The 23,167-nt window shown below is 41.4% G+C and overlaps 1 protein-coding gene across 2 annotated transcripts in view; it reads left to right on the top strand.

The window, feature by feature from the left end:
* The window catches only part of rspo2 (R-spondin 2), a 76,860-nt gene that overhangs the window by 17,143 nt on the left and 36,550 nt on the right, over nt 1–23,167 (top strand). For both annotated transcript variants that reach the window (XM_061716316.1, XM_061716315.1), the window contains exon 2: nt 15,976–16,164. In XM_061716316.1, coding sequence (XP_061572300.1) covers nt 15,976–16,164 — 189 coding nt within the window. The remainder of the gene's footprint in view (nt 1–15,975; nt 16,165–23,167) is intronic.

Here is a 23,167-nt window from a genome sequence, read left to right on the forward strand (position 1 = left end):
ATAATATTAGAAAAAGTAATGCGAAGCTCTTCTTAGGTAGATAGTTTCGCTCGGAGGTCTTTCCAAAATGATCGACACCAAGTGTTTGTCAGGCATTCTCTTATAAAAAAAGACAAAGAACACAGTAAGACAGACACTTTATCTCTGACGCGGAAACTCTTGTGTTACAGCAGGAATGAAAATGAAAATTTGTCAAACGTAATCAAACCCCAGGTCCAATGAAGTCGGAACGCTGCGTTAAAAGTAAATAAAAACAGAAAACAATGATTTGCAAATCTCGTAAACCATATACATATTTTATTTCCAATAGGTCATAAAGAACAGATGCTGAAACTGATACATTTTGCCATTTCCAGGAAAATATTAGCTCATTTTGAATTTTGAATGTTCAACTCAATGGTTAACTATGGCAAACCACAGAAAAGGCAGCCACTAAAAAGACGACGAGCTTCCTCAGATATCATAGCACACGTGCAAAGAAAGTAAATCCCCCAGTTGCTGCTCAGTTGTTTTTCATCCAGTTTCCAGTGAGAAACACAAATAAACACATTTTCCAATGAAATTGCATGAAAAGGTTTAATAGCCTTTAAGTTTCTTGCAGAACATTCATAAACATTTACCAATTATACATTAAGTCACCCAGTTAGACAAAGTGAAAAAATGCGAAACTCTGGAATAACTTTAAAGGTTTATACTGTCCGCTTGTCTGAACCAGAACTGCACATAAATAGTGGCAGACGACAGAGAAAATGTACAAAAACTAAATAAAAAAATGTTACTAACTCATCTTGCAGTGTTTAAAGGAAAACAACATAAGATTTTGAAAGTAGCATATATCATGCTACCTTGACCTGCCGTCCACTGATGACAGCATGAGTAAGGATCCATTGTTTATTTACAGTAGTTGCGTTTCCATTTACTTTTTTCAAAATAAAAGCAAAACTTTTGAATTTGTGACAAAAAGGTGCCACTGCGGGGGGTCTGTGTTTTTCTTTTTATGAGCGTAACTCTCTGTCGTATCTTCGTAACGCTCTGTATGTCTTCCTGCAAGACTTCTCTTCAAAACAACGAAGAAGAAGATCTGGACTGGAAGTAGAAGGACGATAAACATCTTTGATGAATCATAGCAACTGCTGGGAAAACAGTCAACAGAAGAAGAAAGAAGCGGATGATTATTCAAATGATTGTTCAGAGGCAAAGCCCTCATGTAATGCAGTGATGCATAACAATTAAATAATGTTATACCACAACTATATCGTATTAACGAGGCCCAAAACAATTGAAAAACTAGATTTTGATGACTTTAAATCGACTGGCTACGTCAAATCCGCGTTGCCAGAGACGTGGAAATGTGCAAAAAGTGTTTTTATTACACTTTTGCTGATAAGTGGATTATCTTTGTGATATTTAGGTTTTGTCTAAGTCTAAATTGCACAAAATGCAAATGTGACTACTGTAATACTTTAGAGTGAAGGTGTATGTTTCCAGGATGTGTTATTGCGTCTTCCAAGTTTACCTAAATATTGGTAGCAAAGATTCTGTTAATCCAATGATCGGTAGGGACCTTACCTTCCATCGCTAGCTCTACGTTCTTGTGCGGCCAGTCCAGCCGGTCCCTGGCTCTCTGACCTCTCTGCTGGAAGACTTGGTGGGTTTTTGTGGTAGCAGCATCTTTACTTTACTTGTCACTTGACCAGATGTAACAGCAGGTCTGAACACTGCTGACAGAAGGGCCTGGCTGTCTCATGGAGTGATTTCATCCACTGTGTAGAGTTTGCAGCCCAACTACACCTTTCTCCATTGGCAATTTACACAGGACTCATTTCTCCGCTGTTACCCCACTCTTACACCATGTTACGCGACTCAGTGTGGTTACATGTACATCTAAATCAAGCTAAGGATTAAACTGGAGTTTCCGAGAAATCAAAGTATAAATGCGCAAGAAGACAATCGAATATTGAGTGAGGTGCGTTTGACTCTGCGATGTTAGGTGGCACAAACTTTTGCGTTGGCATTCTTCCGGTTCCTTCTTTGTTTTTCGTCTTCTTCTCCTACTGTGTTGATATTCTGGCTTTTGTGGTGTTGTCACTTCTGGAAGGGGGAGTCCCGGGGCAGTTGCTAGCTCGGCTAAGCGTGGGTTGTGTATACATGCTGGAATAACTGGAATTAGGACTGAATTATCTGGCACCAATAGCTCCACCTCAAGAGCTTCAGTTCGGTTCGACTACAGCCCGGCTAATGTGTATACATGGTTTTTAAAACTTTGATTTCTTCGGATTAAGGCAACAATTTGACTTTCTGTTAGTGCATGTAAACGTGTTACACCCTGTTACGCCACTGTACAAAGGCCACAGGATGAAAGGCCACCTTGCAGTCCACACAGGACAGTGCAGCGTATTAAAGTAGCTCTACCTGTTGCATGAATGGATCTCATGACTTATAGATGGAGGTGCAAGACGGTGAATGGCTTTACAGCGGATATTTTTCAACCCCTGTTTTTACTGTTCGGACTCCCTCGTCATTGCTCGTGCTGCTCTTTTCTGTCAGTACATGTGCCAGAGCTTTCCTTTTTCGCTCTGGAAAGTCTTTAGTTAGTGACCAACTCCATGGGAAAAGAGAAGTTGGTCGTTAGAAGGACATAAAAATGTAAAAAAGGAAGTTTCACGCTCGATTTGTGTTGGCAGCAGGGTTGGATATGGAGGCTGAACGGAGTCAGTAGCAGCTCCCTCTTCACCAACTTGATAACATAAGTGATATGCAGTGTGGTGGGTTGTTTTTAACATATTCTGTCGTTTACAGATGAAAAGCAACTGAAATGAAATACACTCAGACATTTTAGTGCAGCGGGCTGATTTGTGGTAGTACAACCATGGTTTCGTGTTAGGTAGTGTGTTGGCAGACATCGGTTTATCGTCTCACGCCAAAGACCGCCTCCCTATAAAAGTCTAGTTTTTAAACCTCATGTTAACAGTTTTACACGATAAACAAAGAATCCACTCAAATTACAGGTTAAGAATTTTAAGGGATTGATAGCATTACACTTTGGGACCACATTTAAAGGAAAAGCGAGGCTGTTTTTTTCTTCCTTTTTTTGTATGAAGGAGGCTGAGTGGGAGAAGTTAGCGTAGCTGAGCTGTAGAGAAGAGTTCTGATGGGGATCTAAGCGAGCAGACGCTCAGAGGAAGGACCTTACAGCGGAGAATTTTCAGGAACTAAAACATTCAGAGTTCATAAATGTCACAGAGCGGCTCAGGACACGTCACATGAGGACACGCACTTGGCTTTGTTTCAGATCAGCATTGAACAAGTCCTTCAAAAAGCACGACAGACAAGTCATCCTAAATGTTATTCTGCCACCCACACCCTTTCAAATCTGCTCATTTGGGCATGAATGTACTCAGTGTGCCAACATTGCGTTCATAAATGTTTCACATAAACTGTAAAAAGAAAGAAAGCATAGCTGTTTGCCAACATGGTTGTTAGTTTAAGCTGCAGAGATGAAGGTTGAGCTACGTCTTAAAGCAGCGGTGGGCAGTCCTGGTCCTCCAGGGCTGCTGTCCGCCGTTTTTTAGGTGTTTCCCTGCTTTAATGCACCTGATTGTAGTTAATGGTCTTTATCAGCGTGTCATCAATGTCTGCACAAGCCTGCTGATGACACAGTCATTTGTGCTGAGGCAGGGAAACATCTAAAACGTGCAGGGCCGGGATTGCCCAGCTCTGTCATAAAGTCACAGACTTGAGAATAAAAAGCAAGACCTGTAATCTCATATAAGCATTTTTTTTACGCATCCTTTAGGGAGGAAGGGGGGGAGTTTCTGGATCATGCTGCACGTGGAGTGTCAGATTTTTATTACTTTTGTCAAATTCTCAAATGTCAGTGTGATTGTTCCACAGCGTTTGTTCCAAACGAATGCTCTGTGGTCCTCTAATGAATCAGATTTAGCTTTGTCACTCACGTGTAACTGTGGCTCAGCCTTTCAAGTCGAACAAAATTAGATTACTTATTGTTTTATTGTGCAGCAAAAAGGGACTGGCCGTTTGTTTGTTAGGATTTTTCCAGTAGCCCGTTTGAGCTGTGGGTGTCTGCTTTGCCCATTCGCCCCCAACATTAACCAACGCTCTTTCAAGTGACGGGTCAAGTCCTGGTGCTTCGCGCGGGCGGCCCGCCTGGTGGAAGTGTGTCACAGGAACCTTTTTGGCTGAGTTAATATGTCTGACAGCAAATGTGTTTGCTTAGACTCACGGTGCAAAATCATTATAAGCAGCAGGACTGTCCTAAATTATAAACATGTGCGTACACTGTGATTTGTTAACGTAAACTGGAGGAAAAAAAACCTAGATCCCAAAACCTGACTATTTCCAGCTGGAGGAGAAGCGGCGTCGAGTCCAGCACATTTTCTACTAAATTGGAACAGAAAAGCGCCTTCAGTGCGCGGACCCGACGTGCATCTCCCCTCACCCCCTTCTGCTTTTTCTCTGCTGGTTTTTTGAGCTAAGTGAGAGTTTCACATGTATATCAAATAAAGTCAGGACCCCTGAAAAATAGGCAATTTGATGCAATTTTCCAGCTTTTTCCAGGCTTGGATATTACTGAAAGGCCCTAACGGCTCGTGAACCACGGGCTGAGAGTGCTGACAAGGCTACAGCTCCGACGCGTGAGCCTGGATGCTTCGGTGGTTTGAAAAGATCCAGTAAGCGACTTCACTGCTCCAGCGCTGTACCTGCCCTTTCTCTCCCCTAAGCTTTCACTTTTTCCTTCCCCAGTGGAGCAGCAGTGAGCTCACAGCATTTAAGAGGAAGTAAGCTGGACAATAAACAACATTTGTCCGAGTGCCACGAGGAAATTATATCATTTATTTGCTGAATGTGATGCTTTCCACTTGAGAGCACACTTCATCTTGACCAGCTATTGCTCCAAAACTGTGGGTCCTCCATTGGTGCCCATTAGGGATGGGCGGTATGGACTAAAAAATGTATCACGATCATTTCTGGCATTTATCCTGATAACGATAAAAATGACGATAACAAAAATACCAATTCAACTCCACCTTTTCAACTATGAATCTATCCCGCCATGTTTGTTACACAAAAACGTCATCAATGGGAATTTATCCTTTTTTCTTTCTTTCTTTCTTTCTTTCTTTCTTTCTTTCTTTCTTTCTTTCTTTCTTTCTTTCTTTCTTTCTTTCTTTCTTTCTTTCTTTCTTTCTTTCTTTCTTTCTTTCTTTCTTTCTTTCTTTCTTTCTTTCTTTCTTTCTTTCTTTCTTTCTTTCTTTCTTTCTTTCTTTCTTTCTTTCTTTCTTTCTTTCAGGCTCATTTCCTTCCTTCCTTCCTTCTTTTTTCCCTTCCTTCCTTCTTTCCTCATGCTCTCTCCTTCCTTCTTCCCTTCCTCTTTTCCCCCTTCCTTCCTCCTTTCCTTGTTTCCTTCCTTCCTTCCTTCCTTCCTTCTTTCCTCATGCTCTCTCCTTCCTTCTTCCCTTCCTCTTTTCCCCCTTCCTTCCTCCTTTCCTTGTTTCCTTCCTTCCTTCCTTCCTTCCTTCTTTCCTCCTGCTCTCTCCTTCCTTCCATCCTTCTTTCCTTGTTTTCTCTCTTCCTTCCTTCCTTCCTTCCTTCCTTCCTTCCTTCCTTCCTTCCTTCCTTCCTTCTTTCCTCCTGCTCTCTCCTTCCTTCCATCCTTCTTTCCTTGTTTTCTCCCTTCCTTCCTTCCTTCCTTCCTTCCTTCCTTCCTTCCTTCCTTCCTTCCTTCCTTCCTTCCTTCCTTCCTTCCTTCCTTCCTTCCTTCCTTCCTTCCTTCCTTCCTTCCTTCCTTCCTTCCTTCCTTCCTTCCTTCCTTCCTTCCTTCCTTCTTTCCTTCCTTCCTTCCTTCCTTCCTTCCTTCCTTCCTTCCTTCCTTCCTTCCTTCCTTCTTTCCTCCTGCTCTCTCCTTCCTTCCATCCTTCTTTCCTTGTTTTCTCCCTTCCTTCCTTCCTTCCTTCCTTCCTTCCTTCCTTCCTTCCTTCCTTCCTTCCTTCCTTCCTTCCTTCCTACCTTCCTTCCTTCCTTCCTTCCTTCCTTCCTTCCTTCCTTCCTTCCTTCCTTCCTTCCTTCCTTCCTTCCTTCCTTCCTTCCTTCCTTCCTTCACACGTACGTTGTGCGTGGATTTAACGCAGAACCATAAATCCGGCTTTACACAAAAACGTCATCAACGGGAATTTATCGTTTTTACCGCGATATAACAAATTCTTATCGTGAGGAATTTTTTTGACGGTATATCGTGAATGGTAAAATATCGCCCATTCCTAGTGCCCATTCATCTTACTGATACTATAGATATAGTGAATGAGGAAAGAAACTTTTGTTTTTGTTCACTTTATATCTAAAACCTCCCCTATATGCTGGATAAGTGCATTTACAGTTGTATTATTAGGTCCAAATACCAGAAGACCATGGAGAAATGGCAGTCTGGGTGAGAATAGGATCAGTTTTGTTTTGATATCAGCTCCAGTTCTCCAATTGGCCATGTTTGGAACAGCAGTGTTATGATATCGACACGTGTGCCCCATTCTTGGATAATTTTAGCAGTTAATCAAAACCTTTGGCATTTTTCTATCACTGTCTATTTAGTGCCACAAGGGTCTAGTCAAAACAATAATCCAGTAAGCCACATTTCACTGTGTCTAGTATCATCATCTACTTATGTGAGAAATTCGATTTTTATGCCTAATATTCGAGTCAGAGCGTGTATTCTTTTAAGGCTTTCTGTGCCAGTGAATTTTAAAGCCAATGAACATAATAGCAGTAATTGAAGGTTTAAAAATTGATATTGGCATATGATTTACAAGAAGAAAAATGTCCTAAAACTGCCCAAGAGAGAGGTGAGAGACAAGCACGTAACTATATTCTTAAAGACCAAGGAGGTCATGCTGTACACGTGTTATAAAATGTGAATCTATGCTCATGCTGTTAATTGTAGCATGTGTGAAAGCAGACAGGGTCTGGTTTGTATTGTCACCTCTGTTTTTTTTTTTTTTTTTTAGCTTCATGATAAAATTGAAAAGCCTGAAAATGGTTTTCAGAGGCCGCTGCGCTGAAGTGTTCTTGCCAAGGTTGGTCGACTCTAGTCCCACATGAGCGAAACTCATGTCTAAGAATGTTTTCTTGTTCTGAAAGTTAAGCTCGGGGCTCCGAGAGACACACAAAATTATGTGTAATTTGCCTTGTTAGGGTTTTAAATTGCAGAAAGTTGGAATAGGTTAATGTGAGGGCTTTCATGGGTAACGGTAGGTGAGCGGAGGCCAGGGGGTTCGCCGGTTGTGGGTGGAACCCTGTGTATTTGCGGCGGGGTTTTGGCAGCCCCCGGTGCAGCTTGTCACACTTGCTTTAATGTCATGAAAGACGTACCTGAGATGGAGTTTGGGTTTGTGGTTGATCACAGCGCAGCCCTGATTGCTGGTGAGCTGCATTTACAGCAATCCTCCCAGGAACCACACGGCCGTACAAAGAAGCGCGTTGTGATGTAGATATTTCCAATTCTCTCACATGAATAAGAGAATTAAACCTCACCAGAAGATCATAGGTTCTTCTAACTGAATGCCAAAGTCTGCACTCACTGTGTCACTTTAATTCAGTGGCCTAGATTGTCACTTTTTAATTAGTCAAATACAACCGTTAACAAAAAAATGGACGGGCCTTGTTTTTTTTTTTTACTAAACGCCTGGTATTTTTTAACATTAACTCCCTATCTGTTTTGTTAAATGTAAGCTGAGAATATGTCTTTTATCTGTAGTGCAACATTCAAAGTTAGTATGGACAGAGAGGGGACCCTATCAATTAAGTGAAATATTAGTTTTGAATCTTGTTAGAAAGATTGAAACAGCTATTTATTTGGACATCGCCGTGCTGCATCCATGTGTTATCACTGATTGTTATATTGATGCTGTTCTCATTTAAAATTGCTTTGTTTCACGTCATTTTGGTCCTTAACATCACTTAATGTGCCTTATCTCTTTTCAAAAGCTGCCTATGGACAAGTGTTGCGAATTAGCACTTGTGCTAAAACACTTAAACAATGCATCTGGTTTGTCCAATGTAATTGCTATGTCCATATCAAATAAACATAAATAAAAAAATCTGATTACAGTTGTTTTAACTCTGCAATGCTCCTAGCCTGATAGATCAGATCCACATCTAGAAAGATTCGGGGTCTGAAAACGATCCGTCCATGGGGCGGCGCCGACAGTTGCTTAGACTTTGCGCGCTGTTGGTTAGCGCTTCAGCCAATCAGAGCAACGAACAAGGTGATGTATTCATAGCGACAGAAACGATCAACAGCAAATACATCTACCAAGGAATGATTTGAATACCGCCTTCTGTTCAATTTTCAAAGAAAAAGTCAGAACCTTTAACTCTTGATGCCAAAGCTGATTCAAACCAGTGCTGCTCCTCAGCTGGAGCTTCTTCACTGCTTTACATCCACATAACGCCGCTGTTCTGTCGTCATCGTGTTAAACCCGCCCAGAGACTCTCTCTACAAGGATGGACTGATTTGATTGGTTCCCTGTGACTTTTGGGCGTAGTTAATGACCTATGGATAGTAGTTAAACATGCAAAGAAAATTTGAATTTGCAAGCGGTACGTCTAGATTTCTAGACTAGAAGGTTTCTTTACTCTTATCGAAAATATTCAGAAGTCAGTTCCTTAGTGCGCTAACCGTCCGTCCTGCGGTAGGTGCTACTTATTTACACACAGATGCTTCCACTTCTTTTAAACATATGTTTTATGTTAATAGCGTTTTTTTTGTTTTTTTTTTTAGATGTGAATGAATAAAAGTGCTTGGAATCACCGTAACCTAGCTGTCACAGCGTTATTGACGACTGAGGAAGAGGATGTGGAGGGGTCCTTCATGTGGTTCGTCTGCATGAGCTGCAGCTTTGTAGCAGCCCCTCTGCCTTGTACAGATGACACACTGAGGCCCTTATTAAGCCTTTGTGCTAAAACGTTCTCATGTAGGCGTTCCTCAGTAATGTTCGAATAGACTCTGGCTTTTGTAAATACAATACTTGAGGCCCAGAGGGATCTTTCAGAAGTGGGAACTGTGGATTTGTTTTGTTTCATGTAATGTGCACTCTGTGGTTGAAACTGTAAACGACATCAGTTTATCGTGTGCAAGGAGTTGCCACTTCTAATGCGTGCACTCATCTCCTGTCTTGAAAAATGTGTGTGTTTTAAATCGAGTATCCCCAATCACACAGTGACCACGACGTTCTGTGCATCTTCTCTCCACGTCTGGGTCATTTTTGTTTCAAAGCGGTTTACATGATTTGTGAGGGAGGGGGAAGAAAAAAAATCCCAGGCGAGTGTTGGGCATGTGTCAAAATACGGTTAAAATTCACATGCATTGGCTTTGAGCGGACATAATATGCAAAACAAAGACCACATGTACAACCCAGAGTTCATTCCACCGCACAACTTCACGTTCTTGCCAAATTAAGTTCCAGATGCAAATGCAGTGAGATGGAGAGTTCTACAAGTCTCTTTACGATTTCCTCTTCCTCCTCTTCTAAGAAAATAGGATTAATACAAACACGCGCTTCCTCTTTAGAATGTCTTAAACCTGCTGGCAGTCGACAGATTGATGTAAAGTGCGTTGGAACTGATGCCAGTGGTGTGGGACGTGAGTTGGACAGCGCCGCTCCAGACGCCGTGAATTGTGGCCTCTTTCCTGACATACCTGTGGCCTGAACCTCCAAACCTTTCCACAGACACATACAAAACCTAATCTACCATGATCAGCACCAACAGTTTCTCTCTACCATGTACAGTCATTCCTTCTCTTCATTTTTCTACTCAGTTATATGGTAATTCCAGGATGTGGGATTACGCTTCTTTCAGACTTGGTGCAGTTATGTTTACTCTCAGCGCATTGTGAGATACACCACCAGCAAAAGGCATTTCTTGATAAAGAGCGAACCGAATATTCGAGCCAGGATTAGGAAGAGCCTGATAATGGACCAGCTGTTGATGTAACAAACACGGGCTAATATATCCTTTTTTTTCAGAGTTGTTTGGAGGAGACTGTTGGAACAACGTTAATAGAGACAGATTTGAACTTTCTCAAAACAGACTGCAGAAAGAAGCTTTCCAGTCTCTACTCTTTAAACATTTGCCAAGTTGGTGTTCAGTTCCTGTCAGTATTTCATTCAGAGCGAATAAGGAAATGTGATTGTCCTTTAGCTGTAAACACTTCTAGATTGTATATTATATAAAAACATATAGTTGGGTACTGAGGTTTGGTCTAATGGAGCAGTTTAATTTTACAAAGTGGAAAGACTGAAAGAATGAGAAATGGGACGCGAGTCGGAAATCTTGGTTGTGGTATTACCTGATGGAAACTTTTGTTCCAGCTGCATGAGGCGTAGCGCCGTAGAAGCACCAGCCCCGTTGCCTCAGAGGATGCTGAAGTGAATCGGATGACAGCGAGCACTGGCACGACTGGAATTAGAAATAATAATATCTTAAACACTGAATTGACAGTTCAACATGAGACACAATTTTCCATTTGAGAATCGGAGGAGCCAAAATTAGTGATAATTTGGGGTTGTCGTTCCTCCTTCATCTTCTCCATGTCTTACTGAATGGATGCCGGCTGGAGATGAACCATCACCGGTCTGTGGGATAAATAGGCTCGGGAGCATGCATCCCAGCAATGCTGTGATCAATGGGGTGTCACTGTAAACCTCATCCTTAAAGACCATCAGAGACACATTCTGGTTAGCACTTAATTTTACTTCCATCCACACTGGTTTCAGTAAAATGGATACACTTCAGCCCAGCCAACATACCGCTCAAACGACCGTCTCCCAGCGCTCAAGCAAAAAGGACTAGTAGTTCAAAAAGAGAAAGAAATGAATCTGAGGAAGCTCCTGACATCCGCTGACTGATTTCCATCTGATTACAAACCGATGCTTGCACTGGGCCCACTTAGCTTTTACTTTGGTCTGGGCGAATCTGTTCAGAGAAACATAATATGAGGATCTTTGGCCAATAACGCAGACGTGCTCTGCTCTGTCTCCCAGGCTTTGTCCGGCCTACTGCACAGTGTTTTATGAAGCGTTGTGGTAGGTCACTCAGTGTGAGTGCTGCTGTTAGCCGGTCCCTGCTTGTGATATTTAAAACTTGGCTGAGATCAACTGAAGTTGTCTCTTGTTTGGATTCGCCCAAGGACATTTTCCTGTAAGTGGGACGCAAAGGAGTTTACATAGAAAGTCGCTTATTGGCGAATGGACTATCTTTTTACTGTCTCCTTTGTCTTCTGCAGGCAACTGGAGCTGTGGCCAGAGCCACTGTGGTTTTTTTGGGCGGCTTTCATCAGCTGTCTCAACACAATCGTTTAGAAGGCCAACTCTGACCAGAATTAATGCAACATTCACATCCATAACCAATCATCATTCGAAAGTTGAGAGGGGAACCAGAGTTTGTATGAATGACAAATTGTTGAGTTTGACATATTTACTATGAAGTCAAGAATATCCCGCTGATGCATCTATTATGGTTTTGTTCATATATTTGGTTTGTATTCTTCTGGTTGGGCCTCCTACGGTTGAGTTAAGGCTTAAGTTCACCCCTCTGTCATCGGGTGAACTCAGGGCCATCAACAAATGAGTAATGGTACTTTGATCCAAAATAATTCTGCCCCTGTTACTCGTACAGTCACACCAGCCCCCATGATAGATGAGTTTCCCCAGCCGCCTGTGGAATCACTGACCTAAAACTTGCAGACGGGACAACGACGAGGGAAAGTTTTAACCATTTCATTATATCATCATGATGCAATTTGCATTTACTGACAAGTAAAGTGGATGAGCTTGGAGTTGGGACATAGCTGGAATATTGGATGTTGTTGAGCGAGACATGGATGCGCTCATATTTTCCTGTCTCCAACTGGTTTCTTTGAGGATTTTGGATAAAACAGGCAGAAAGAGATGACAGAGGGAGAGGTAAAAGTGAAGGAGGAGCCACCCCAACCCAACCCCTTGATTCATTTCCCTTCAGGGATTGATAAAACAAATTTGAATTTGAATTTTGAATTGAATTGCAGTGCTTCATGACAACAACATCTTACTGGTAATTCAATGTCAATCAGTGGCGTCTACTGAGAGTCCACCTGTGTTTATCTCTTGATGCTGCATATAACGCCGTCAGCTCTGTTTATGCTTGGCCACAAACGCAACACCTCAGTGTATTCATGATGATCTCTGGAGATGCAGCCAATAGCATCATTTTCCTGTGGATATAAATGATGTTTTCAATCCATCTGAATTCAGTTCAGTTCAGTTCAATTGAATTTAACTCAAGCTAATACAGTTTAATGTACAGCTTACTTCTTTCAAGATAATTGACATTATTAACGTACCCCTTTAAAGGAGCCATCTGTAAGAAATGTCCAAAACTGGTACTGCAGTCACTTTCAAAATACTGTTGAGCGGCGTGTACCCTCCCCCTCCTCCCCCCGACCAGAGGTTGCCAGGTAGGCTGCAGAATGCAGCAGGAACGTAGGCTGCCATGGCTGCGATAATTAGAGCCGAGCTGGCAACCCGGATGCCGAAACAATACTGACTTGGTGATTGGGAGATAGGTGGAGGTAGGGCTGCAGCTATCGAATATTTTAGTAATCGAGTATTCTACTGAAAATTCCATCGATTAATCGAGTAATCGGATAAAACATATTTGTTTAGTTAAAGAGCAATTATAAATATACATAAAATGTTAATTGACATCAAGACTAAATTATATAATCCAGTAGGTTCATGGCTGTGCATTTAAAAACCCTGAACTTACACCAGTCGACCAAATTCACTGCCTTCACTCAAAAAACTAAGGATCTTACCAAGAAATGTTCTTATTTCTAACCTAAAAATGCCATTACACCTGATAACACACATCACTTAAAAGATTAGGTGTTTTTCCCACGTGTTTCAATTGAACTTTCATTTGTGTCAAGCAAATTTTAAGTTGTAGTTAAGTTTTAAGTTAGAGTTTTGGCAGTGTTCAAAATACAATTATGAGACCTGCTGTATTGGAGCACATTAGACACCAGTGCTGCTTGTTTTATCCATGAATGACTACAGAGATAAAATGAAATGAAAACTACCCAGTTAGCTTTATTAAGTTTTTATTTTTCTGACATTTTCTGCCTTTTCTTTTAGTTAAAACTGTAGCGGGAACAGAGGTTTATGTACCGGGTAAAGGCTGATTTATGGTTCCGCGTTACAACAACGCAGAATGGTGCGCGTTTCTGCGTACCCTACGCCGTAGGCTACGGCGTAGCCGTGGCAACGCCAGCCGGACCGCCGCTCTCCGCCCTCGCCGGAGAGCGCCGTAGGCTCTGCGTCGATTTAACGCGGAACAAAAATTTTGGCTTTAGAGGGGGAACATAGAGAACGGACCAGAAGAATATAGCGTGGATTAAAAATAAAAGTTAAGCACTGAACTACATGTGTCTCCCGTCTGGGCCATTGCAGACTGCCTGAGCATGATGTTACTAAAACCAAACATACCCGCCGCCTCTTTCTCCCCCCTTTAACGGCGCAGCGTCAGCGTGTTGTGTCGCATTAAATGTGGTCCGGGCGTAATACTAGGATTTGAGCTGGTGAAATTAAACGAAAAAAAAAAAATAAAAAAAAAATAAATTAAACGATTCCTCGAGGCAGAGAAAATTCCTCGATCATTTTTTGTAATCGAATTACTCGAATTATTCGAGGAATCGTTTCAGCCCTAGGTGGAGGGTGGAGCTTCAGAAACAATACTGACTTGGTGATTGGGAGATAGGTGGAGGGTGGAGCTTCAGAAACAATACTGACTTGGTGATTGGGAGATAGGTGGAGGGTGGAGCTTCAGAAACAATACTGACTTGGTGATTGGGAGATAGGTGGAGGGTGGAGCTTCAGAAACAATACTGACTTGGTGATTGGGAGATAGGTGGAGGGTGGAGCTTCAGAAACAATACTGACTTGGTGATTGGGAGATAGGTGGAGGGTGGAGCTTCAGAAACAATACTGACTTGGTGATTGGGAGATAGGTGGAGGGTGGAGCTTCAGGCCAAAACAAAAAATGACAACATAAACATCAGTTGAGGGCTGCAACTCCTCTTTTTAAACTGGGATATCCTGGCTTGAGTGCTGTTGTCAGTGACATAAGTATTTGAAATGAACATGATTTTTAAATGTCTGTTGACATATCAGGGTCATTTTATGATTCGTCTTATTATTGCTCTTACATACAGCTCCTTTAACTCATAAATAAATTAGGTAGCAGTATAAGCAGGCAAATCTAAGAAAGGCCCGGTCCTCCATCTCCCTGTCCACCTTCTCCATCCTTCTCCTTTTATCTGGGAGGGTACTGAGGCATTCCCCCAACAGCCGACAGAATTTCTCCTGTCTTCTGCCAAGCCCACAACCCAGGCCTGGTTGGATATGCCCAAAACACACCCTAAGGGAGCCCTCAGAAACCCTCCGAGCCAGAATCTCACCGCGACCTCGGTTGGATCGTCTCAGTGTGGCTCTACTCTGAGTCCCCCCCAGATGGCTGAACGTCTCACTCGCTCTCTACCTGCCGAAACAAATTACTTGCATTAATTTTCTACCAGGAAGTGTGGTCATCACATATGCAAAGCATCTTGGGACGACTGGTGAAAGTGACAAAAAGTTGAGCTTTGACCAACTAATAAATGAAAACATGCGACGTGAGGGCCTTGTCCAATCAAAGCAGTGCATCACTGCAGTCGCTGAGAAGTTTCTCCTCTGGTGCGCTGTGTTAGTCGTAGTATGAGAACAAAGTACATGAAAACCTATAAACCATGGAGGAGAAGCTGATGGGGTCCTGACAAATTTCCTGCTTAATTATGATCCCTTAATGTCCGTCTGCCAGGACGGCATGGGAAGGAATGAGGCTTAAAAGGAAGGTGCCCGCGCTTGAGAGGAGAGGAGACTTTCGTTTGCTAGGGTTACATGCTTACAGATGTTGTTAATTTTATGCTTTGCAACAAAGCAAAAAAGTTTAAATGAACCTCAGATGTAGTTGAAATAGTGTACTTTAAATACTGAAGTACACCCCTCCAGTGAATTCCTCTTGATGACAAAATAGGGGGAGCGATGCATCCTGCATGTGAAATCTCTCATGGTACAGTGGAAATGCAGCCGAGGAGAGAGTCGACTCAAACTTATTTCAACCTTTTGTGTCTTTAGTGCTGTTGTTTCAGTCACTTCCCACAGCTTGTGACCGCAGTTTCAGCTGTTTTTCTCAGGTGGCTCTTTGCCACAACAGATCAGAACAGTGTCTGCGCTACCAAAGGTGCCATGACAAAGTATTATCTGCAGTCAAAATGTTCAAATAAAAAAAAAAAAAAAGTTGAATTCATGCCGTTTTATAAATATCATGACCAGGCCAATCGATGTTCACTGAGATATAATTGAATAACAAAGTTAAAGCTGGTTTATAACTTGTGTGACCACATGGCACGTTCGAAGCACGCTGACACTTTAATGCTTTGTAACCAAATCTCACAAAAAAGGTTTATCCACATGTCCAAAAACAGCATTTTCAATAACTGACAGACATCATGACTACCTACTGCACTTCTTTGTAAGTGTTTTTGACTGTATTATAGTTGTGTGATTTCACACTTGATAAAGTTTTTCGTAATGCAAAACATAGGCAAGTAACTTTTATGGTCCGCTAAGAAAAATGTTGTAATTTCAGTTTTTCATCTTGTCTAACAAATTGATGTGATGCAAAATATAGGCCCGTAACAGCTTTGGGCCACTGAGAATGCTGTTTTATTTCTTTTTTTTTTTTAACAATTTATGACCTTTTTATTGTGAAACTGCTGTGTTGTTGGACCCGCTTGGGGTTTGCAGATTCTGGAGGGAGACTGCATTGTGCATGGCCTGTTTGTCTCCATCTCATGAATCTCCTTTTTTTTCCTCTTTTGTCTTGCAGCTAGCTATGGAGCGTATCCCATCTGTAAAGGCTGCTCGGTGTGCTCCAGAGACAACGGCTGTGTGAAATGCCAGCCTAAACTCTTCCTGTTTCTGCGGCGGGAGAGGATGAGGCAGTACGGGGAATGTCTTCACGACTGTCCAGCCGGGTACTATGGCATGCGCAGCCCAGAAGTCAATATGTGCTCCAGTAAGATCCTCACTTGGTTAACGCCATCACACTCTACCTTCATCCCTCACACCCTAGCTACCCCTAGCTACCCCCCCACCCTCACTACACATGCACATCGCTTTAACTTCCTGTCTCCCCACAGCTCATGATTTATTTTCACTTATCCAGAGAGCGCACATGCCTAACAATTCAGCTCAACTGTAAAGGAGTATTCTTTTAGACTTAAAGATGAACTCCAGCAAGGATGAACCTGTTCTTTCTCTTATTGGGATGCCTAAATGGTTCAAATCCAAGTGTGAATACAACAAGTTTGATAGAAGAGAATAGTATTTGCAAAGAAGGCAACTATGACTGCACTTACATGCAGTCAATAACCCTTTTAAAACCCGAAAATTAGCAATAACCCGGTTTTGCACGGCCATGTAAACACCAATAACCCCTTTTAAAAACCCGAATATGACCCCGGGGTTACTCCTTTTAAAACCTGAATATTCGGTCATGTAAACGCCTAACAGGATATCCCCATCAAACGGAACATGAATTTGTTTTCTGTGCAAGTTCTTTTTGCAAGGAATCCTGGTCTTTTGAGTCCAGGACGTAATGTAGTTCTAAACATGGAGAAACGCAAGACCAGGCCACACTTTTGGAGTGAGGAGGAGACTAATCATCATCATTTTATTTATTTCAAACCAACAAAACCACAACTCTCGTACTACAAAACAAGAACAGAAAGTTACAGGACACCATTGAACAGAACAAACAACAATACCAACAACAGACACTATAACAAAACAAAACAAACACTGTTTGAAAAGGGGATGGCAGAAGCAAAGCTTATTAATTTTGCATTTTATAAATGCGATGAAGGATATGAACATTTTGGCATTTGTAGACGGTAGAAAGTATCGGGATAGTGAGATTTACAAGAAGGTGAGCGAAAAGTTGCGCGAAGCAGCATTTGTTTTGAATTTGGATACAGGAAGAAGAAGCGGAAATGACGGTAATTGTGTCATGATGTTCTCCGCGCGTCGCTGTTTTGATTGAGATATCCCGAATGATTAATTACCATTTATACAGGGATAACCGTGTTTGCTCACACATGTAAACGGAATATTCAGAATGTTTCAGTAACCAGAATATTAACAATAACCCAAATTTTGACTGCATGTAAACGTAATCTATGATCTCTTTCTAATTTGCTCACTGATTACTGAGATAAAAAAAACAAAACATGTTTTTTATATTTTGCTAGTGGTCACCCTTCGCTACAGGTTACGGAGTCCAACTCAAGAAAGGCCGCCCTTTCGGCCTCCCTCACCCTGAAAAGCCCGGTCTGCTATTTATAGCACTCCAAACAAGAGCAACGTCTTATAAAAATGTTATCAATGACTCTTGTTATAGAATCACTTTCAAATCCAATTGGTGAAAAGTACCTTTCCCCTTATGTAGCACCCTGATCTCATAACCTTATGTTAACATAGAATGCGCTCTGAGACACTGAGAGAGCTTTTATGGGTTTACACAGAGCCCGAGGTGTTGGCCGAGTGTTTCATATGAAAACAGAGAGAAATCTGAAGCTTTTTGGTTCCCTGAGCCAAACTCCTGACAGACACACTAACGTCAAACCCCCGAAGAGGATGTCTGAAGCTTGAGGCCCGAAAAAACTGAACATGCAGCAGCAGCAGGAAGAGCAGGGAACTACATTCTGCTTCCTCCGTCACTGCCGAAGCAAATATTTCTGCTGGCTCCATTTCCTGTATCGAAGAGTTTAAATTCAAATCCCAGAAATCTTTCAGAGTGGTTTCTGAGAATCTTCACCGATGCCTCGTCAAACAGAACATTACCGGGTTTTTATTGCTCATATCCACACAGAGGTTGAGTTCAACCTCACACTGCGCTACAGCACTGCGTCATGACCGAGCGGCGACCATCTCACTTCCAGGTTGAGTCTCAGGCGGAATTAAGATTCATTGCATTTCCTCCGCTGGCTGCTACAGAGGCTGGCTGCAAAAGCCAGTCTATCTCCATTGACATCCATGTTAAAGTAGAACTTTGGAGCAGAAATGACCATATTCACATCCTGGCAGTTTTGGTCTCAATCATTTGATTTCACATTCATGACAATTCTGACGGGAGTGGATTTATTTCAGGTGTACCAGTATTACGTTTATTTCTAATATGATTGACAGCCAGCTAAGCCAATGCCACCTCCGTTTTCACCTCCTCACCTGTTATTATCATGCTACCAGTCAGCAGTTTGTATTTACCCAGCATCAGCAGTCGATTTTGATTTTGCTATTGAGTCGACATGTAACCACGGTAACCACTGCTAACTTTGATTGACATACGGTAGAGCTACATTTCAGTTGTTTCTCTTCTTTATTTCATGTATTTAGCAAGAAACCACCTGCTAAGTCTGTTAAAAATGACTGTAGCTGAAATGTTTTCAGTGTCAGCTTTTCTTAAAGCTTTATTAAGTGACTGAATATTTTTACTGGTACACAGCTTGTTATATATTCAGTGAGTGGGTACTCAGCTACATACATATTCTTCAGTCTTTATGGAACTACTTCTAAGTAATTGCACTTTTATTTCATTTTTGTGCATGAAAGCACTGTTAATCCTGCACCATCTGAGGTTTAAGCTGCACCTTCTGTTTCATTTAATACATTTGAGAACTTGAACATTTTCCTTGATTTTGGTCGCAGCCCCAAAGAGAGCTGGTATACGCAGGTATAAGAACTGGATGGATATATGGATGGGTCGCGGTTCGTCATTCAGGGGTTGATGATGGGTCATAAAGCCATATAAGTTGAGGAGTTCTGCATTAAATGATTACTGTTCCTCATAATCTGTCGATGATGGGGAAATACGACCATTTTCCAACCAAGTACTGGTACATGTTTTCTGGTGACACTGGACTACATAAGGTTGTTAATGAAATTTCATTATTTTTCTAATAATGAAATGTGTAAAATATCCTAATTATTAATTTACAATGAAATTAAGTCACAAATTGAAAAAAAAGCGAGGCATCATGGATAACATATGTAGCACGCCCAGTTGCATTCTATCTCATCTTTGCGCTTTTTGCATGTCTTTTCATATGTTCTAGTTTAAAATTGTGACAACCTGTCCAATTTACTGCAAACGTATCATTTTTTTCATGTAATTTTGGTGCCGTGAAGTTGATAGAGAAAGTCAATAATGCATGAACAAGACTAGTGAAATGTGCCTGATGTGCTATGCTATTTATTTGCAACACAAGCGACTTTGCTTCGCAGCCCTAAGGCATTTCACCCCATCAACTTCACTGTGGAGGCACATTTTAGAAGTAATTTGTTCAAGAGCGGTTTTACTGCAACAGAAGCAAAAAAATAAATACAAAAAGAAATAGATACAGATCTGAATCATTGGATTCACTGGATAGGTTTCAAAACAAACAGTGATACCAAAATAATTCGTTTTCAGCAAACAATCATAACGGACAGCATCGTTTTGGCTGATGGGGTCACACATGTTTTGCAGACATCTAATATCTGCAGCAGTTTTAAACAAGTACAATTTAGCAAACTGCTGGTATTGACCATGTCCCGTTGAACAGAAAATGTGCTCTTTGCATGCTCATGTTCATCCACAAATGCAAGTTTGTCAAATCTCACCACATTAGAGGCAAATCCCTAAAGACTCCAGTCATTTCACTCCGTTTTCATAACAAATATAATTGGAAGAGAAAAACATCTTGTCTTTTTGTGGAAAAAAAACCATCATTTATTATTTACTTCAACCCTGCTGTTCTGACCACTGTATCCCCACTTAAACTGATGCTAAAGTGTAGCAAGTTGATCCGAATCCCTCGCCATGCAAACTGCAGCTAGAACAACATCTTGTATTGTCACGTAGCATCACATCTCAGAGCGGGGGCCTACTTTGATGTGACTGCTGCTTCAGTTGTGCTTTCTATTCAGGTTTCCCATTCGACTCTCAGTTCCAGATGCACTCCATGTGTCATTTTGAGGAAACGGTTAATATCCAGCATTCAGAAATGGACATTTTATCAGTAATGAAGTTAACATTTTTGAGTGGATACATGGAGTCAACATTTTTGAGGGGATACAGGAGAGTGGACAGCGCTACGGTCAGGGTTGATCAGTTCTCTTGGTTTCCGTAGGGCCCTGAATCTTGGCATTGCATCTCCGTTATCGTCAGTCTTTTAAACCCAGCCTTTGAAATCCCTTTAGAAACAGCTGCTTATTATTACGCCAGAGTTTGTATGTGTGATGTTATCTCACTCGAGATTTTTTTTAGCGGACTGTCTGGCTGAACAAAAAAAAAACAAAGGCTACACAAGCAAGAGGCTTCTTATAATTAGCCGTTTGCTGGCTGAAACTTTACTAACAACACTCTAAAGGAGCTGTGAAGGAGCCTCAGACATGCCATCCAGAAGCCTGAGTGGGAAGAGGAGAAATGATTAGACTTCTTACATGGTGAGCTTGCAGTAATGAAACACGAGGGAAGGACGGCCTGACAGATACCTGTAGTTTATCTGGTAAAGTTCAGACCACAGCCGTGATTTAGGTGCCATTTCTCTCTCAATATAGACAAAGTTCTTGACTCCAAATTAATCGCTGTGACTGTTCAGAATTTTCCAAAATCACCATCTGCACAGGACAGAGCATCACATACTTTCACCAGACACACTCTTTTTAAATTATGGAAGAGTCACGTTCCAAGGCACTCCTTCACTGTATAGTTATTCTAAAATCCAAACTTACCAACAGCAATTAACACATTTGCAGAGAAGTCTTCACTCGCTGCTCCGCTGAGAGCCGTTGATTTAAGGAGGAACCATTTAATTCAGTATTTTATAACACTATGCACAAGCCCAGAATTGTCCCATAACATTTCAGTTCAGCATCTTCAATTCATGAGCTTTAAAAGGGTCGTATAGTTAACAAAATAAAACATTTTTTGCTCAAAAACATATTTTTGATTGGCCTTTATTGACCATGGCCTGCCACAGATATTTCATTTTAATCTCAGGAAATTTGTGGCAGCCTTTGCATGCACGACACAATGCAGTATATCTTCTATAAATTACATATTTGGACTCATACTTTCGTCTCAGAATAGCTTGCTAATCTGTACCATGGATGATCCATTTGACATGTTAAAAGGCTTGTAGTTCTGGAAGGGTTTCCTTTTACTACGCGGGAAATATTTCCATAATTAAAGCCATAAACAATGCTATCTATAGTTTCCACATTATAACATAACTTGCATCCCATTCCCAGCTACACTCCGGCTGATTTCCAAAGAAGGGTTGAGGCCCGACGGCCACAGAGTTAACTACCATCACAGAGATGGAGCTGCTTCGTTAGCAATGTCTTTTTTGTTGCATAATGTCTTTCTCCGTGACCATATATTACATTCCTCGGACTTGGCTGAGCAGTAAGTCCTTTCAGCGGCTAATGGACATCTTGATATGAGTCGTAAACCATATGCGGCAATTCCAGTGTTATCCACAGGAGTTCTTATCAGCTGCCCAGAAGAGGCCCCACACCAGTGTCTGTGGGTGTCACCCCACCGCTCTGCAGGGAAGATTTGTGAGCAATGGTCACACAGTGTGCTGCTTTATGTACAGCCAAATCTGAGTGAATGCAGCGCTGTCATCCTCTCGCCTAAGTCACAATTCATAATACTTCATTTTTAACACACACTCCCTATTCTGTCATTCTGTGTCACAAGTAAACTCTCTGGCTGAAAGAGTTACGAGCCAAAAGACCATCAGAGCTGTCTTCTACATGAGACAAAGTGTTGAGAGGGGTCAGCATGAGAGTAGAGTTGCATTTGAGATTTCCACCCTTGGGGTTTATTTCAGACCCCCCACTGTTATATAGGAAGGGGTGTTTTTGAGCCAGCAACCAGTTGCCTTACCCCACTGCAGCAGTGGGAAAAGCATAGCTATGTTTGATGCCAAACACTAACCAGTCTGATCACGGCCAGAGACTGCTGACGTCCAGCGAGGTTTCAATATCGCAGCCTATTCTTTGCTAATCAACAGTATCACTACACTGACATTTGGAAATATGTATCCATCAGAATAATTAATCTCACTTTAAAAGCACATGGGTGTATAAGGAGGTCAGTCTCAGGAGATAAAGATTTAGGATTTGAATTATGTAGAGATGTATACACATTTATAGGTCGGCATTTATTCTTTTTAAATGTACTTCAAAGATAAAGGTTACCTGACTTTATGTCTTAAGTTGTAAAGGTGTGGATGTATATTAACAAATGAAGAGGCAAAACAACATTTTAGGTGCATACTGTGTGTAATGTAATGAGTAACAATAAATATGATAAATAAAAAAAAAACAGTATCACTACAGACATTTATTTAATCGATTAAAGTCTTTTTTATTGTAACTTTGATTGTGACAACTTTATTTTTTGGACTGAGATTATTTCTTTTGTTTAAATTTAATTATTGCACCACCTTAGTTTGAATGCACATTGTGGGAATTCATTGGGGTATAAGTAGATAAGAGCTACACCTGTCTCCAGATTAGCTGCGGTAGCTGTGTTTCCATTACCTTTGACATCGCACCAATTGGAATTGGAAATAGAACATACCTCTCATGAAAACATGTAGGCTTTGCAAACATTTGCATATATCCACTAAGCTGTTGTGATTTTAGGAAGGAATATTTTGCAATACTGCAATATAAACACCTTTTTCCGCAATTACAGTTCGTGTGACGTACCTAAGAGTCCCTTTTGCATTTCTGTTGGATCTGTCTCTGGAAATCCCTCAGAAGTGGCCAACTATAAGAGTATAAGAGCGTCAGCTTGGGGCGATTTATTGCAAACATATATGACTTTTATTAGGTAAAAATAATGACAGCCAGAGGCTGTCTAGAAATAAAAATAAACCTGCAATACTAAGGAGTTCTGAACATCCTTTGCCATTATTTCAACGACTTATCAAGAAATGAAAAAAACAAAAACAAAAAAACAA

The sequence above is a fragment of the Cololabis saira genome, chromosome 3, assembly GCF_033807715.1.
Source record: "Cololabis saira isolate AMF1-May2022 chromosome 3, fColSai1.1, whole genome shotgun sequence".
NCBI classification, from domain to species: Eukaryota; Metazoa; Chordata; class Actinopteri; order Beloniformes; family Belonidae; genus Cololabis; species Cololabis saira.